The 16,208-nt window shown below is 40.9% G+C and overlaps 1 protein-coding gene across 1 annotated transcript in view; it reads left to right on the forward strand.

Annotated features, from left to right (window-relative positions):
* MYO18B (myosin XVIIIB) overlaps positions 1-16,208 on the forward strand; it is a 529,330-nt gene that overhangs the window by 216,063 nt on the left and 297,059 nt on the right. The window contains exons 21-22 of the mRNA XM_066603908.1: positions 4,906-5,116; positions 15,303-15,412. Coding sequence (XP_066460005.1) covers positions 4,906-5,116; positions 15,303-15,412 — 321 coding nt within the window. The remainder of the gene's footprint in view (positions 1-4,905; positions 5,117-15,302; positions 15,413-16,208) is intronic.

Raw genomic sequence — 16,208 nt, forward strand, 5'->3', positions numbered from 1 at the left:
ACTATTTTATTATTAACAGAATCACTACTGAGCAGATTGCATATTAACAAGGTTCAAGCATAAATGAGGTTATGTTACATTCTTCAGTCTATGCGCTTGTCCTCGGAGGCCTGCTAACCCACCCTTTCTTCTGTCAGCACCAAATGCAAAAAAAATCAATGTTGACAGCTAAGCTTGTGCATCTGAATTGCTCATGTAAACTTTACATCTTTGGATTATGCAGTATAAATGCGGACTACATCTCCAAGACCACGTAGAAAGAAAATTGACCAATAACTTCTAGGTGCTGTACGTGTTACTGTGTGCCTAGGAGTTAACACACTTGGGATACAAACAGTGTGAAGGTTTTCTAATTTGGAAAATATTATATTTTTCTAATCCTTAAAAAAAGATTTAGTTATATGACATACTGCTATATACTGTAGCCCATTTACTAGGCAGCTTTTGATGGTTGTTGAAGATTTAAAGGCACAACAGGCTTAGTGGTTGCAGATAACACTTCAAGGCACAGTGCTCTTGCTAATTGCAATGCACTTTATGAAGTCCAATAAGTGTATTGGTTGCTGGTCACTGTGGGTGGTACAGAACACTTGAACGTTGTATAACTCAGTTTAAACAGTCTTTCATGCAACTTTCATTCCGGACTGGTCAATGGAAACTTTGCAGAGACCACATTGCTAACTTTCCACTGTCCCCCAAAGTCCATGTTGATGCTGTGTCGGTTGCCCTGTCACTTTAGCCACACGCCAACTTACTTCTAGCAGCTCTTTATGCAAGCACCCTAGTTACTGCAACAACAGCAACATCAACGCGCTGCTCCAATGCATCCCATCATGTAGTTACTGAGTTCAGCCAGCAGATAGTGCCGTTGCATAATAGCAGAAACAGTCCCCGTGGAAAATCCTCAATCCAGAAATGGTTTGGAAAGGGTTAATTCTCTAACACCTTGAATTATATAGAGACAATTATAAGAGAGACACAAGTAAACACATTTACATATTTTAACCATTGGTACTGGGTGCTGGGACTGCTCCCTTTACAAGTGTAAACTATTTACCTTAATGTACCTTATTACGTCCACCTCCAAACCTCACCCAAGTTACAAACTCATGCTAATTGTGTATTTTCAACTTAAGTGTTAAGGCCATCAGCTGCAGTCAGCAGCACTTTCTCTTACCTCTCCATTCCAGCAGCTGTTGGCATCCTGGTCCTCTGTATAGCAGATGTTATATCTTTGACTACAGCCTCCGCCAATAGGGTGCATACACATGTTTTACTCATCTCTTAAAGGACAAGTGTGTGCACCCAGCTTTCCTGTCTCTAGCCTATCACAGTCATTCCTGGGTTATTTAAGACACCTTCCACCCACTTGAGAAACAGCATCCTGCTCATTCTGTTATGGGTATATCTGTATCGTTCTTGATTCTCACTTTTGACCCTCTGTCTGATTACGCAACTTTCCCAAACTCTGCCTGTTCTGACCTTGGCTTGTTATATTGACCATGTTTTCTCTGAATATCACTTGCCCAGACCTTTTTCATGTTAACCATATTTCTTCAACTCCACTTGCTTTGACCTTAGCTTGTTATTTTGGCTACAACTTTGCTTTTCCCCTCCTTTGGACCATGCTGCAGTGCCTTTGTTTTGCCCAGGTCAACTGTTGCTGTACTGAGAAGACTTCCAGGGCAATAACCTGGGGCTTTCCTGCAGCTTAGACTAGATCCCTCACAAAGGGGTTAAAGGATGAAAAATATGGGACCTCTTAGAGTAGTCCTCAGGAGTAGTCTAAAGCCAAATCAATCAGTAACACTGTGGGTCCACACCCACTGCGATACACGAATTGAGACAAATGACGCTTATGAATTGCTTCAATTAATGGTACTTTTTAAAATACAGCGTTAATCAACTCGTCCTAAAAAAGGTGAAATAAATATTGAAAATCTGCAATTCATAAGCAAACAAAAACAAAGATGCAACATTACTGTGGAGGCACGGATGCGCATTAATTTCAATATACCGCACAAATCGTTGATTTTTCAGAAATGAACAATAGAAGCTTCTGTAGTTTGTGATGAATATGGATTTATTTAGGCAAATATATTTTGTACTAATTCACTGTGTTTACAAATGAATTGAGCCATTTCCTTCATTTTTTGTTCACCAAAGTGCAAACGTGTGGCATTCAGGTGGTAAACTTGTCTGAAGTTTCAGCTCCGATTGCAGCCCACTGCTCTTGTAACAACCCCTGAGTTTGGCTTGTACATCTCAAGCACACCTGTCCAGATGATCCCAAAGGAGTGGAATTAGAGTGCAATCGAGACTCTGGGGTGGCCAAACCATGTTCTTCAGCACCTGTTGTTCTTTTGACTGAAGATACTTTTCGCGAAGACAGAAGTTACGCTTTGGGTTGTTATTTTCTATAGAGTGAAATTACAACCAATAAGGTGGATATTGGAAGGAATGGTATAGCCTACCAGGATGTTGCGGTAACACTTGGAGTCCATGGTTCATTCTATTTTTAACAAATCACCAATTGCACCACCTTCGAAACATCCCCAGACCATAATAGAGCCTCCTCAATGCTTGACTATCGGATGAATACACTTACCTGTCTCAAGACAAACCCTCACTGAATGCTAAAATGAATGGAAAGAAGCATTTATCTGAGCGTTGTGCCCCTTTTGGCTGTTTTCACCACTACTCGAAGCAATGTATGGGTTCCATAGGAAGTCTATGGGCCTCTTGGACTCAAAACTAGAGATGAGCGAATGTACTCGGTTCGGGTGTTTTTGGACCCGAGCACTGCTTTTTCCGAGTAACTGACTACTCGGACGAAAAGATTCGGGGGGCGGGGGCGGCGTGGGGGAGTGGGGGGTAGCAGTGGGGAACAGGGAGGAGCTCTCTCTCCCCCCCCCCACTCCCCTCTGCAACACCCCGCGCCCCCCCGGTGCCCCCTGAATCTTTTTGTCCGAGTAGTCAGTTACTCGGAAAAAGCAGTGCTCGGGTCCAAAAACACCTGAACCGAGTACGCTCGCTCATCTCTACTCAAAACCCTTAAACTTTGAATCATCTGTGAAAAGAACCTTCTTCCACTGACTGGTGGTCCAGCTCCAGTGCTTTTAAGCCAACAATTCTTTTTTTTTTATTAATTGGCCCAAGCAATGGTTTTTGGGCACGACACATCCCTTCAAGCCACTGGCTACAAGGCAATGTTTGAGATTCATAATAAACACACTTTTCTTTCTTGTTTCCATGAAAGCAGCTCGGATCTGACAAGTTGTTTTGAGTCTGTTCTGTTTGGAACACATATGATTTGTTTTCATGTGAATCAACCTATATTGTAACGAAAAACAACTCTACCATATCTAGTAATAATATGAATCAACAGCAGATTGTATAAGGCCCAATGTCCACGGGCGGATTTGATTTGTGGAACCCATGCAGGAGATCCGCAAATCAAGCCGCCCATATGGATGCATTAGCATCCGCAAAACAATTTTAAGCATTCAAATGTGATTTCCCCCCCCCCCCCCCCCCCCAGCGTGTGTGGGAAGAAATTGCAGCATGCTCCATTTTTTTGCGGATCCCGCAGGATAGCTTTCATTGAAGTCAGCGGCAGCCGTCTGATCTGCGGCACAGCCACAGCTGTCAAGCGCAATGTCCCCTTGTACGCATGGATTCCACTGCTAAATCCCGCAGCGGAATCCAGCCATACCCGCAGACATGGACAGGAAAATACATTTTCTTACCTGTCCAGATCCAGCACGGGTCTCCTCCGTGCTGGCCGGATTTTCTTTCTGCAGCACGGCGGATGCATCCGGACGCACTGGCGACGTGCCGGACGCATGCACAGTGCAATTAAAAAAAAAATAAAAATCTCCTGCTTTCCTGTGGATCTGCGGCACGTCCACAGTGAGGCCCAATGTCCACGGGCGGATTTAATTTGTGGAACCTGCACGGGGCACCCAGATTGGACGGCTTTCATTGACTTCAAGGGAAGCCGTCCCACGGGATTCCCAGAAAAATGGAGCATACTGGGATTTCTTCCTGCACATGCAATACGCACACCGGAAAAAAAATCACATCCGCATGCATTTAACTGTTTTTTGGATGCTAATGCATCCTTATGGGCGGCTTGATTTGCGGATCTCCCATGCAGGTTCCACAAATCAAAACCATCCGTGGACATTGGATCTCACTGTGAACATGCCGCGGATCCGCAGGAAAGCAGGAGATTTAAAAAGAAAAAAAAATAGCACTGCGCATGCGTCCAGCATGTCGCCGGTGCGTCCAGATGCATCCGCTGTGCTGAAGAAAGACGATCCAGAGCTTGAGAGGTAAGAAAATGTATTTTCCTGTCCATGTCCGTGGGTGTGGCTGGATTTCGCTGTGGGATTTAGCAGTGGAATCGGTGCGTGCAAGTGGACATTGGGCCTAATAGTGCGGACAGGCCACCCAGTGTATTTAGTTTATGTAGTATTTGTTTTAGTTACAGTAGCTGTTTTCTACATTGTTTTCTGTGTTTTTACTTCAAGGGGATTTTGTGTCTTATGACAAATAGTATATACTGTAAGTAAAGCCATATGAAAGAGGAATGCTGGACTTCAAATGTTATAAGTTGATTCAAAAGCCCGAGTGATATCACTGTGCAGCAATTCTGACTTATTTCCTTACACTTAAGATAATGCATTCCTTTTATTTTCCCTTTAATTCCTTCTGCGCTGCTCATCTACATAAAAGTCATACATCTGCATTGAAGTTCTCATTGTATAATCTAGGGAAAGTGCAGCATGTGTTAAAAAAAGGGATACAAGTTTGTTTAATGTAATCTAGATGTCAGGAGAACACGTTTTAGCAGAAAATGATCTTACACAATTTGATTTCTGCTTTCCTTGTTTGCCCCAGGACGCTCTGATGAATTTGCTAAAACGGTCCCAGATACATTTTGTACATTGTCTGGTCCCCAGACTGGGAATGGATGGCACAGAATGCAAAAGCTCACAACTTTGCAGAGGAACAGCAGGAGATCCAATTAATGCTGCTATTGATGTCCCCACTGTAAGAATTCAGTTTGCAGGAGCTCAGCTATTAGATGCGATGCGTCTCTGCAGGATAGGTAAGAGACTTGTGTATTTATTGGACAATGAAAGCTGCTTTTAAATGGCGCATATATTAGGTGTACACAAAGCTTTTCACTTTATTTTCATTTTCTTTTGCAATGGTTCTTTTCTAGGTTAAATGTTCAATACAATCCCTTTGGAATGTAGTTGGTAAATGAAAAAAAAAGCTGAGAAAAAGTGCTTTAATTCAGGGCAGGGGAGGTTGTAATGTAATTTTTTTGCATGCTCTCACGTACTTTACATCGTAGATTCGTAGACTTTTAAAATATGTTTTGTGCTAGATAATTTTTGCTATTAAAATAATAAAAATACACTTTTCACAATTTACTTTTCAATGAAACTACTGGTCTTTTTAACTGAGGCTTCCCAACAAAGGATTACTTATTATTCTAAAAGTGTGCCTTCTGTAACAGATAGACATTTTTTGAGAAATTTAACATTTTCCTAATATATTGTACTTCATTAGATTGATGCACTGTTTTAGAAAAGAGCAGCCATCTACATATTTACTACATACAAATAAATGTGACTGCCTCTTGCAGGCTCCAAGGGGCCAAGATGTGTGGATGGATGGATGGATGGATGGATGGATAGATGGATGGATAGATGGATGGATGGATGGACAGATGGATAGATAGATGGATTGATAGATGGATGGATGGATGGATGGATGGATGGACAGATGGATAGATAGATGGGTGGATAGATGTATGTATGTATGGATGGATGGATAGATGGATAGATAGATAGATAGATAGATAGATAGATAGATAGATAGATAGATAGATAGATAGATATGGGATAGATAGATAGATAGATTGATAGATATGGGATAGATAGATAGATAGATAGATAGATAGATAGATAGATAGATAGATAGATAGATATGGGATAGATAGATAGATAGATAGATATGGGCTAGATAGATAGATAGATATGGGATAGATAGATATGGGATAGATAGATATGGGATAGATAGATAGATAGATAGATATGAGCTTATGAGATAGATAGATAGATATGGGATAGATAGATATGGGATAGATAGATATGAGATAGATAGATATGAGATAGATAGATATGAGATACATAGATAGATTGGAGATAGATAGATAGATAGATATGAGATAGATAGATAAATAGATATGAGATAGATAGATATGAGATAGATAGATAGATAGATAGATAGATATGGGATAGATAGATAGATATGAGCTTATGAGATAGATAGATAGATAGATATGGGATAGATAGATATGGGATAGATAGATATGAGATAGATAGATATGAGATACATAGATAGATTGGAGATAGATAGATAGATATGAGATAGATAGATAAATAGATATGAGATAGATAGATATGAGATAGATAGATATATACAGTGGTTGTTGTATTCTATAGGAACACACACAGTTCAGATCCCTAGTAACAATCCCAACAGGCAATCAACATTTTTACAAGTATAGGTATGTAGGAAGTTGCCATACACTAAAGTAACAGATCACAATAAACGTGTTAAGTGCATAAAGAAAACTGTAGACTAAAGCTCCATTTACATACAATGATTATCGCTTTGTTCAAATTTGTTCAAACGATTGCATATGAGCGAAAATTATTGCGTGTAAATGCTGCCATCGTTCCCTCTTCGGCTGAACAATGATTTTAAGGTGAGCTTAAAATCCATCATTTAGCCGGAGAAGGATAACAGGGACCGCGAGCTGTGGTTTGCATGGGAGTCGGAGATTACATTGTATTCTGCCGAGAGCCCATGCGAGAACAATGCAGCTGTGTGCAGAGCTCAGACTACATGCAGTGCTTTGCAAACAGCTCCTGGAGGCCCTTTTACATACAAATAAAGCTGCTAAAGTGTTAATGGACATTAGTCAATCTTTCAGTCATTTGAAAAATTGTCTTTGTGTGTAAATGGGCCTTTACTTTCAGGAATTAAATGTAGCAGATACTATTATAATTATTATTACCCTCCAGTTTGTTAATATTTCCCATTGCTATTTCCTCCACAGTAAACTTGGATCCATATTATGTTCAATATGGTTCCCATTAGCTTTAGGGATTTTCCAGGTTTCCAAAAACTGACATGACTGCTACAGCCAGTTATTGGCTGGAGCTGCTGTGCGTAGGTATCATAGACCATCACTGAAGATAAAGTAAACCTAAACCAGCACTAGACCAGTGGGGGGAGTAAAAAGATCATGGCTATATTGCACTAAAGATCACGTGAACGGGTGAATTCCAGCTATTTTAATTAGCCAGTTCACACGATCTGAGGTGCGTGTTTTCCAGCCGCTATAGGAGTCTATGGAAAGCACGTGCCAAAGATAGGTCAGGTCCTATCTTTTTTTGCTCCATGGACCTTAGATGCTTTGCAGTTGCATGTCCTATCTTTGTTAGGTGCAGGGATTTTGTGGATCCAAAATTCATTCATCTGAACGGTTCTATAGGAAATCATTGGTTCTTATAAAAAGCGCTCTTCTCTCATCCCTCTAATGTGCGCTCGTGGGAACGAGGCCTTAATAGGAGCTGTGTCTAATCAAATATGGGCTGAACCCCTTAACAACGGAAGTGGTTATGGGAAATTTTAGCAAGAAAGCAGGAATGGGGAGCAGAACATGAATGCTTTGCGTTATGCAGACCACTAATGCTTCATTACGCATAGTGAAAACCTTCTTCTTCAAGGGATTATACTAAGAGCATGTGGACCTCACTTAGGAGGGTTTCACTCTGGAGTTTAACCATGTGTTTGCATTGAGTGGATACAATGTAATACTACAATGTGTGGCTTTCCCTGGTGATATCGGATGATCAAGCGGGATTTTAGCTGCCGAACTCAGAGTACTCACCAGCAGGTATGCATTTTAAAAAGGGTTGTCCAGATAGGAAAACCTGGTGAAGCGTATTACTAATAATTTAGACAACATGCTTTATATGTCAAGATAAACTTCAAATAAGAAACTGTATAACGGTACCTTTACATGGGGCAATTATCACCAGAATCACTGGAAACAAGGAATTCAGATGATAGCTGTCCTGTGGACACTCGGCCACTGATGGCACTGAGCGAGAAATCACTCATTTGTTGGAGTCGCTTGGTTTTTGGCTCACCTAAAAGCCAAGCAACTATCAGCCTGTGTAAACAGGCAGCCATTCATCTGTGAATGACTGCCTGATGGCAGTGAATTATGGCGGACGGCCAGAACAGATTTGCGGACCGCTTCTCTTCCATTCTCTGACTCCCGCGTGAAAGCACAAGAGCAATAGACTGTTGGATGGCTGTTGAACGCTCTTCCCATATAAAGGTACCTTAAGAAGCTTTTATTAAAGTCACTCTTTGGTCTTGGAGAAACAAAGATGACCAAACCGCTTCCCTGACTACATGTTATGCATTAGTATGCATTATTAGGCTAAGACACGACACCTTCTTTGATTGGCCAGTTCTGTCCACATGAGCAGTGCTGGCAGTCAGAGCAGCATGTAGTGTCTTAGAGAACTAATGCATATTAATACACAGTGTGCATCAGGTAGTCGGAGAAAGGGTTTAGGGATCTTTGTTTGTCCGGGACCAGAGAGTTGCTTTAAAGTCTGTCACAGTAATATAAATAAACAGCCTCATGCCTGAGTATAAGGCTGGGTTCACACGAGGCGGAGTTGCTGTGAAAATTCCGCCGGCAATTTTTATCCCAGGATAAAGCGGCAAAGTGGAGGAGATTTGCAAAAATCTTGTCCACACGCTGCGGAGAAGCCGTTGCGGCCAAGCCACGATGATATACTGACTTGCCATGCGGGAATTCCAAGCTGCGGCATGTCAATTATATCGTCATCTCCATTGCAGCTTCTCTCTACTCTATGGGGAGAGATGGCTGTAGCGGAATGCTGATGGCAAAGCCACTTCAAAACCTGGTTTGAAGCTGCATTTCTGCCGCAGAGATGTCGTGGTATTTCCGTACGGTCATTTTGCGAGATTTTTGTGGGCTTTACGCCCCGTGTGAACCCAGCCTTAACGTAACTTGAATAAAAATAATTCCATAAAAATCTTAAATTCTTCTCTAAATGCACACGTCATGGTTGAAAACTTTAGGGTATGTTTCTTAATCTAGATGGTAATGCCTATAAAGCAGCATCCGTACCTATTTAGTCACTGGGGGCATTGTGGTGGGTTTGTTCTTATACATGACAGCCATAGCTGCAGCATAAACTATGGAGTAGGCACAGAGCTTCAGCCTGAGCCACTGAAAAGAGCAAAGGTGTGTTTCAGACTACCGGACCTCAGACTCCTAATTGACAATGCAGCTAGCCTGTCCAAATAGAAAGATCTTAAAAATAACCAGCACTGCAGAAAATAAAGAGCAGGTAGGTATTGGGCCATTTTAAGCCAAGTAGGCAATTTTGCTTTAAAAAAATCAGCTTTATTGTCAGGAAAGAAAACTGAAAACAGTACATGGTAAAAAAAATGCAACTTATTTCAGCAGAGCGATCTATGCTCCTTTTTCTTTGTAATTACTTGGTAGCTGTAAGGCAACCTGGATTTCAATGGCCTGTGAAGACATTTTCTTATTGTTGGAGATCATTTTATCCTCATTCATTTAATCACACTAATCCCCTGTATAGCACAGGATATTTCAGCATACTAAACAGCGGCTTGTCATTTCCATCAATCTGAATTTTCTAATAAAATGCCAAGATGCTTTTTGCTATTGGATATGTTCACTGATTCAGAATATGTTAACTCATTTTTTGGCTACAATAGGAAACATTTTTCAGGCTCTTCATGGCAAATTACATTGTTGAATGTTTGCCCTGCCCCAGAAGTCCATAATAGAATATTTGCACCATAAAACAGTTGCATTCTGCCCACAATTATCACATGCAATTAATGAAGAAGTAATAATTAACATTTCTGTTCATTTGTCCATCAGATTTGTACTGGCCAGAAGCAATTCCTTGGCATGAATGCTTTGTTTGCATCTGCTGAATTACTTTTGCATCCGTGGCTAATTTACCCTTTACTGTAAAGAGAGGCCTTCGCAATTCAGTATTGCATGTAGCAGAAACTTTCGGCTGCGTTCACACATTGCGTTTTTGTTGCGGTTTCTAATTGTGGTTCTTCCGCTATTAAAAAAATGCATAACAAAACAGAATGTATTTTTAAAAACCGCATGTGTTTTTTTAATGTGGGTTTTAATAGCCGAGCAAGCACAATTAAAAAACGCAACTTAAACACTATTTGTGAATGCAGCCTAAAATGCCAGTTCAGATTACAGATAGAGAAGGACTTCTAATGTATGCAGTTGCTTCTGAAAGTTTGAGGAGGGCTTCACTGTTAAGGTACCCCCCAGTTCTTGAAAAGATGTGGCCTGTTTCCCCCAAAAAACTTGATTCTGCAGAATGTTTTACATTTCCCAAGTTGCTTCATGGATGTCTGAAGTGATGTCGACTGAACACTAAATGGAAGAACTTGATATCATCTGTAGCAGTCACCTTTCCGTGGTACTAACTGTATGTCCCAGTATTCAGATAGTCCCAGGACTTACAATAGAGCCAAATAGTGTGACAACGGGACTGTCATAAGAATAATAGATATGCAGCATATATCAACACAATAGAGAACACTAATACAAACTAGGGTCTCTCAATTAGATGATAGGGGTAGAAGGTGATGGGATTTGGATAAGGGCTCCTTTACATTGGCGAGCCTGATATCACTGCAAAAAAATTGCAGCAATATTGCATTTTTGTTCATGCGATGTTTGAGCATGAAGATTGCTTTTTCCTGGAAAAATATTGCGCATCGCAACAGCCTGCGTTTTTCTTGCACAATAGACTACGGCAGGCTTTGCTAATGTTAAAAATGCATTGCATCGCATGAAAATCACAGTATGTGTGCTGTGATGCGATAGATCAGAGGCTCCATAGGGAAACACGGGTGGGAAAAAATAGCAAAAGAGATAGGAAATGCAGTGATTTCCAAATCTCGCAACATCATAGATGGAAATTAAATCATTGAAAATCATGAGTTTCATAATTCAGCATTTTCTTGCATCGCTAAAAAATTTTCTTACCAGCGTGAAGGCAGGCTAAGAAAGATGATAATAATGAAGCTGATAGTAGACACTAGAGCAGATAGTATGGAACAAAATTAAAAAGAGAAATCCCATCTCTAATGCTAGCTGTCTTTAAGTTTTTTCTTAATTTCTCCCTGACACTGACCCTAACAGCAGATGCCACTGTCCCCTTGTTAGCCCTCAATATCCTTACCAGCTAATGCTGCCTGAAATACTGTCCCTGAGAACAAAAGGACACGAGCTCATGGGCTCAAAAAACAGAACAAGCAACCTGAGTACTAGGTTAAGCAGATACAAAATGAGAATTAACAGACAAAACTACAAGACTAGTAAATAAAGACTGGACTGGACATAACCATAGGAGGAGAAACACATTGACTGGAAAACAAGACTAGATTAGGAACAAGCAATTCAAACTATACAAAGAAAATGCACATAGCTACGCTATCACCAGCAACAGCTCTGTGAGGGATACTTAGAGGAAGTCTAGCCAATGAGGTCAGCCGATTTACTTCAGTGGATCAACTGTGGAAACAGACGCCTAGCAACTGACCCAATAACAGGCTAAAAAGCAGGAAATGACGGTCACAGTTACTGTATATCCTAGGAAAGGGACATTCTCGAAATTCAAAATCTGGGAAGACATTCTTTCCGTCTCCAGTTTTTTGGAGCTAGTATCTAAAACCGTTATTTGGTAGAGATGTAAAATGCATTCTTCTCTTAATCCAAGGCCCCTTAAAATACAAGACAATATATTTTTCACTTTTAAGCTACAGATTGGTATTTATATTATTATTTTTATTAAGTTAGTTATCTCTAATAACCCCATTCAAGTAAGAATTACACTACTCCTCTATTTGTCCTATGATGACACTGGGTATTTGTTAATGTGGATACATAATAATTGATTATTGTAAATACTTAATATAAGCCGTGTCACATTACTGACAAGCTGTTTATAAATACCTGCGTGCTGTGTGGGAAAATATATTGCTAATGTCTTAATGATTGTTCCAGATGATGACATGGACTGAAGATGTGATTGCTGCACATGACAAATAATGTAACTGGTCCATTAGGATGAAGAACATAATGACTTCTAAGTAATTAATGATGCTAACAAATAGCTGCTAGGAAGTTTTAGGTAAAATTGCTACATCCATTATATCTAGTTAAATAAGAAATAAGTATTTCACTTGACAGCAAACATTAACATCTTCAGTGCTGGTAACTAGTTTCACCAAATGTAGGTAACATTTATTCTAGTCTGGCATATGACACAATTATTGATGAGCGAGCATACTCGCTAAGGGCAATTGCTCGAGCGAGCATTGCCCTTAGCGAGTACCTGCCTGCTCGAGAGAAAAGGTTCGGCTGCCGGCGGCAGGCAGGGAGCGGCGGGTGAGAGCAGGGAGGAACGGAGGGGAGATCTCTCTCTTCCTCTCCCTCCCCCCCGCTCCCCCTGCTCATTGCCGCAACTCACCTGTCACCCGTGCCGGCAGCCGAACCTTTTATCTCGAGTGGGCAGGTACTCGCTAAGGGCAATGCTCGCTCAAGCAATTGCCCTTAGCGAGTATGCTCATCTCTAGACACAATCAAGTTAACGGACAATAAATATTTAGCTCATCACCTTAAATGGGAATTACCAGGATTGACTTTTATGACTTATCCATAACACGGGCAATAAAAATCTGATCTCACAACTGAGACCCTACCAATCCCAAGAACATGGTTCATTTGTCTCCCTCTACTCCTCACTGCAAGCTCATTGCACACCCACCTGCGGAGATTGAATAGAGTGGTGGTCACTTCTGTGTGGCGCCACTCCATTTATTTCAATGAGGCTGACAGAAATAGCCAGCTACAACCACTGGGCTATCTCCGGCAGTCTCATTGAACATGAATGGAGTAGCACTGTGCATGCTTAACTGTTAGTCCATTTAAGCTCCTCCTCATTGTGAGGGGTGCAACATCCCCTCAGTGGTGAGACTAGAGGAACATAGGATCCTGATTCTCAGGATCATTTGGGATCACAGTGGTAAGACCTCCACTGATATCAGACTTTTATCATCAATCCTGTAGATAGATGATAAAAGTCAATCTAAGAAATACCCCTTTAAGGCCTCCTGCACATCTATTACAGATCTGCGCAACTTGTAACTTGAACGGAACCATAATAAACAACACCCATAGGAATCGATGAGCTCATGCTGTACCGCCGTATAGAGGTTTTTCCTCTTAGATATAAATTGTATCATGTTCAATTGGATGCCGTATTAAGGAAGTAGAACTAGAAGCAAAGCGGAAGTGTAATACTTTGTGTCATCGTACAGGCTCTGTGCAGCTAGCCCAGCCGTTTGTATTATATCTAATATTTATTGGCTGAAAGCACAAAACAAAATACATGTAAATTTGACATGACAGAAGTGTAGACCTTCCGTTAATTAGAGCACTGTTCAGATAATTTTTACAATTAATGCATATATTGTATAATTTAGCACCACAGAGAAATCTCAAGTTATAGGAAAAGCAGGACTTCCAGCACTCTCATAAATAAAGCACAGCTTTTATTGCATCTTCTAAAAGGCAACACAGTGGATAGCACAGAATAAAAATAGGAATGACTACATGTTTCAAACCATATAATCTTGGCTCCTAGTCATAGCCACGGCTATGTCCTCAGCCCAGTGTTGTTCAATATTTTTATAAATGATCTGGAGGAAGGAATTGATTGGAAACTGATCAAATTTGCCGACAACACAAAGCTAGGAGGGATAACCAATACTAGGGAAGAGAGAAAGAGAGTATTCAAAAAGATCTAGAAAAGCTTGCACAGTGGGCGGCGACTACCAGAATGGTATTTAACAAGGAGAAATGCAAAGTCCTACATCTGGGCAAGAAAAATAAGAAAAGCACATACAGAATGAGAGAAATTGGGCTAAGCAGCAGCACATGTGAAAAAGGGTATACTAATAGATCATAGACTGAACATGAGTCAACAATGTGCTGCAGCAGCCAAAAAGACAAACACAATTCAGGAAAGTATTAAGAGAAGCATAGAGTCTAGATCACATGAGGTAATTATCCCTCTCTACTCTTCCTTAGTCAGACTTCATCTGGAATACTGTGTCCAGTTCTGGGCCCCCCACTTTAAAAAAGACATAGACAAACTGGAGCAAGTTCAGAGAAGAGTTACCAGGATAGTGAGTGGTCTTGTCCTGTGAGGATCAGTTAAAGGATGTGGGAATGTTTAGCTTGCAAAAAAGAAGGCTGAGAGGAGACTTAATAGCGGTCTTTAAATATCTGAAGGGCTGTCACAGAGGGATCAGCCCTACTCTCATTTGCATAAGGAATGACTAGGAGCAATGGGATGAAACTGAAAGGGAGGAGACATAAATTAGATATTAGAAAAAACTTTCTGACAGTGAGGGTTATCAATGAGTGGGGCAGGCTGCCACGGGAGGTGGTGAGTTCTCCTTCTAACTCTACCATTCTATGATTCTATGATCACTAAGAGCCAGAATTATATGGCTTGAAACATGTAAGCATTCCTGGATTTATCCTTGGCTTCCCACAGTGCAGCCTTTTAAAAGATGCAATAAAATCTGTGCTTTACTTATGAGAGTGCTGGAAGTCCTGCTTTTCCAGTGACCCATTCGTTTACTTCTAGAGTGAGTGTTTCTCTTCCCTGCACCTTCTTATTCATATGACGACTGATTTAATCCTCAAGTGGGAAGAAGATTTTTTTCTATCTATGTGCACAAATCTGAAGTTCTGAGAACTGCAAAGTATATTCTAATCATCTGATGGAAAGACCGTCTACAAAAATAGGTCTAGTTTCTCACATTAACTGCCCTATGCACAACATTGATAAGGACTAATGGTATATTGACATACACTGGTAACATTGGAGCATAAGACCATGCCTCTATAACACCACAAAAACTTCAGAATACTTCCTGATAAAGCATTTGGCTTTCGCTTGGTTTTGCTGTAGTCCGTCGATTAGAAATGCTGTATTAAAATTATGTTGCAAAATGTATCTGCATGTGACAGTAAGCATAAAAGCATCAATCTGTTTTATACTGTTTTCTATTCACAGGCTATACTGATCGTATGGGCCTCACAGAATTTCGACTTCGTTTTCAAGTACTGGCATCAAAAGTTATGAAGAAGTATATTTCCACATATGAACCTGTGGATGAGACAAAGGTATAATAATCACATTTTAATAATCATCTAATTGATTCAATATGTATAATATTCAATACATATACTGGAAATCCTAAATTATAAACTGGTGAATGAGAAGATCTTAAAGATTTCATTGTTCAGCTGAGAAGTCTTGACGTTGAGCTTTTTGATTAGGATTATGGTGCTCTGTTTAAAGTTGCAGCTACCTAAGTGGAGCCATTCTGGAGTACCCGCCACTGTCCTCTATTAGAACATGACCTTGAGGAAAAGATATGTTGAGCCATTTGGGATCAGTCTAGAAATTCATAAAATGCATTGTCCTTAGCGAGTACCTGCCCGCTCGGAAGAAAAGGTTTGGGTGCCGGCACGGGTGAGCGGTGAGTTGTAGGAGTGGGCAGGGGGGAGCGGGGGGGGGGGGGGGGAGAGTGAGGGAGAGATCTCCCCTCCATTCCCTCTTGCTCTCCCCCGCCGCTTCCTGCCCCCCGCCGGCACCTGAACCTTTTCTTCCGAGCGGGCAGGTACTCACTGAGTACAATGCTCGCTCGAGCAATTGTCCTTAGCGAGTATGCTCGATCATCTCTAATGGTCATCTATATCAACTCTATAGAGCACTGTAGGTTAAGCATGATGGACTTAAATGAGTATTCTCATCTCTGACATTGATAGCATATCTATAGGATCCCCATGCCTATCTCTAGAATGAGAGACTCCCAACCCATCCAACTGGTTGCCGCAACAAAGCTGTGATGTGTACAAAAACAGCCAAACACTCTATGCATTTCACAAGTTACTGGGGCCATACTATACCTTCACA

The sequence above is a fragment of the Eleutherodactylus coqui genome, chromosome 5 (assembly GCF_035609145.1).
Source record: "Eleutherodactylus coqui strain aEleCoq1 chromosome 5, aEleCoq1.hap1, whole genome shotgun sequence".
Lineage (NCBI taxonomy): Eukaryota > Metazoa > Chordata > Amphibia > Anura > Eleutherodactylidae > Eleutherodactylus > Eleutherodactylus coqui.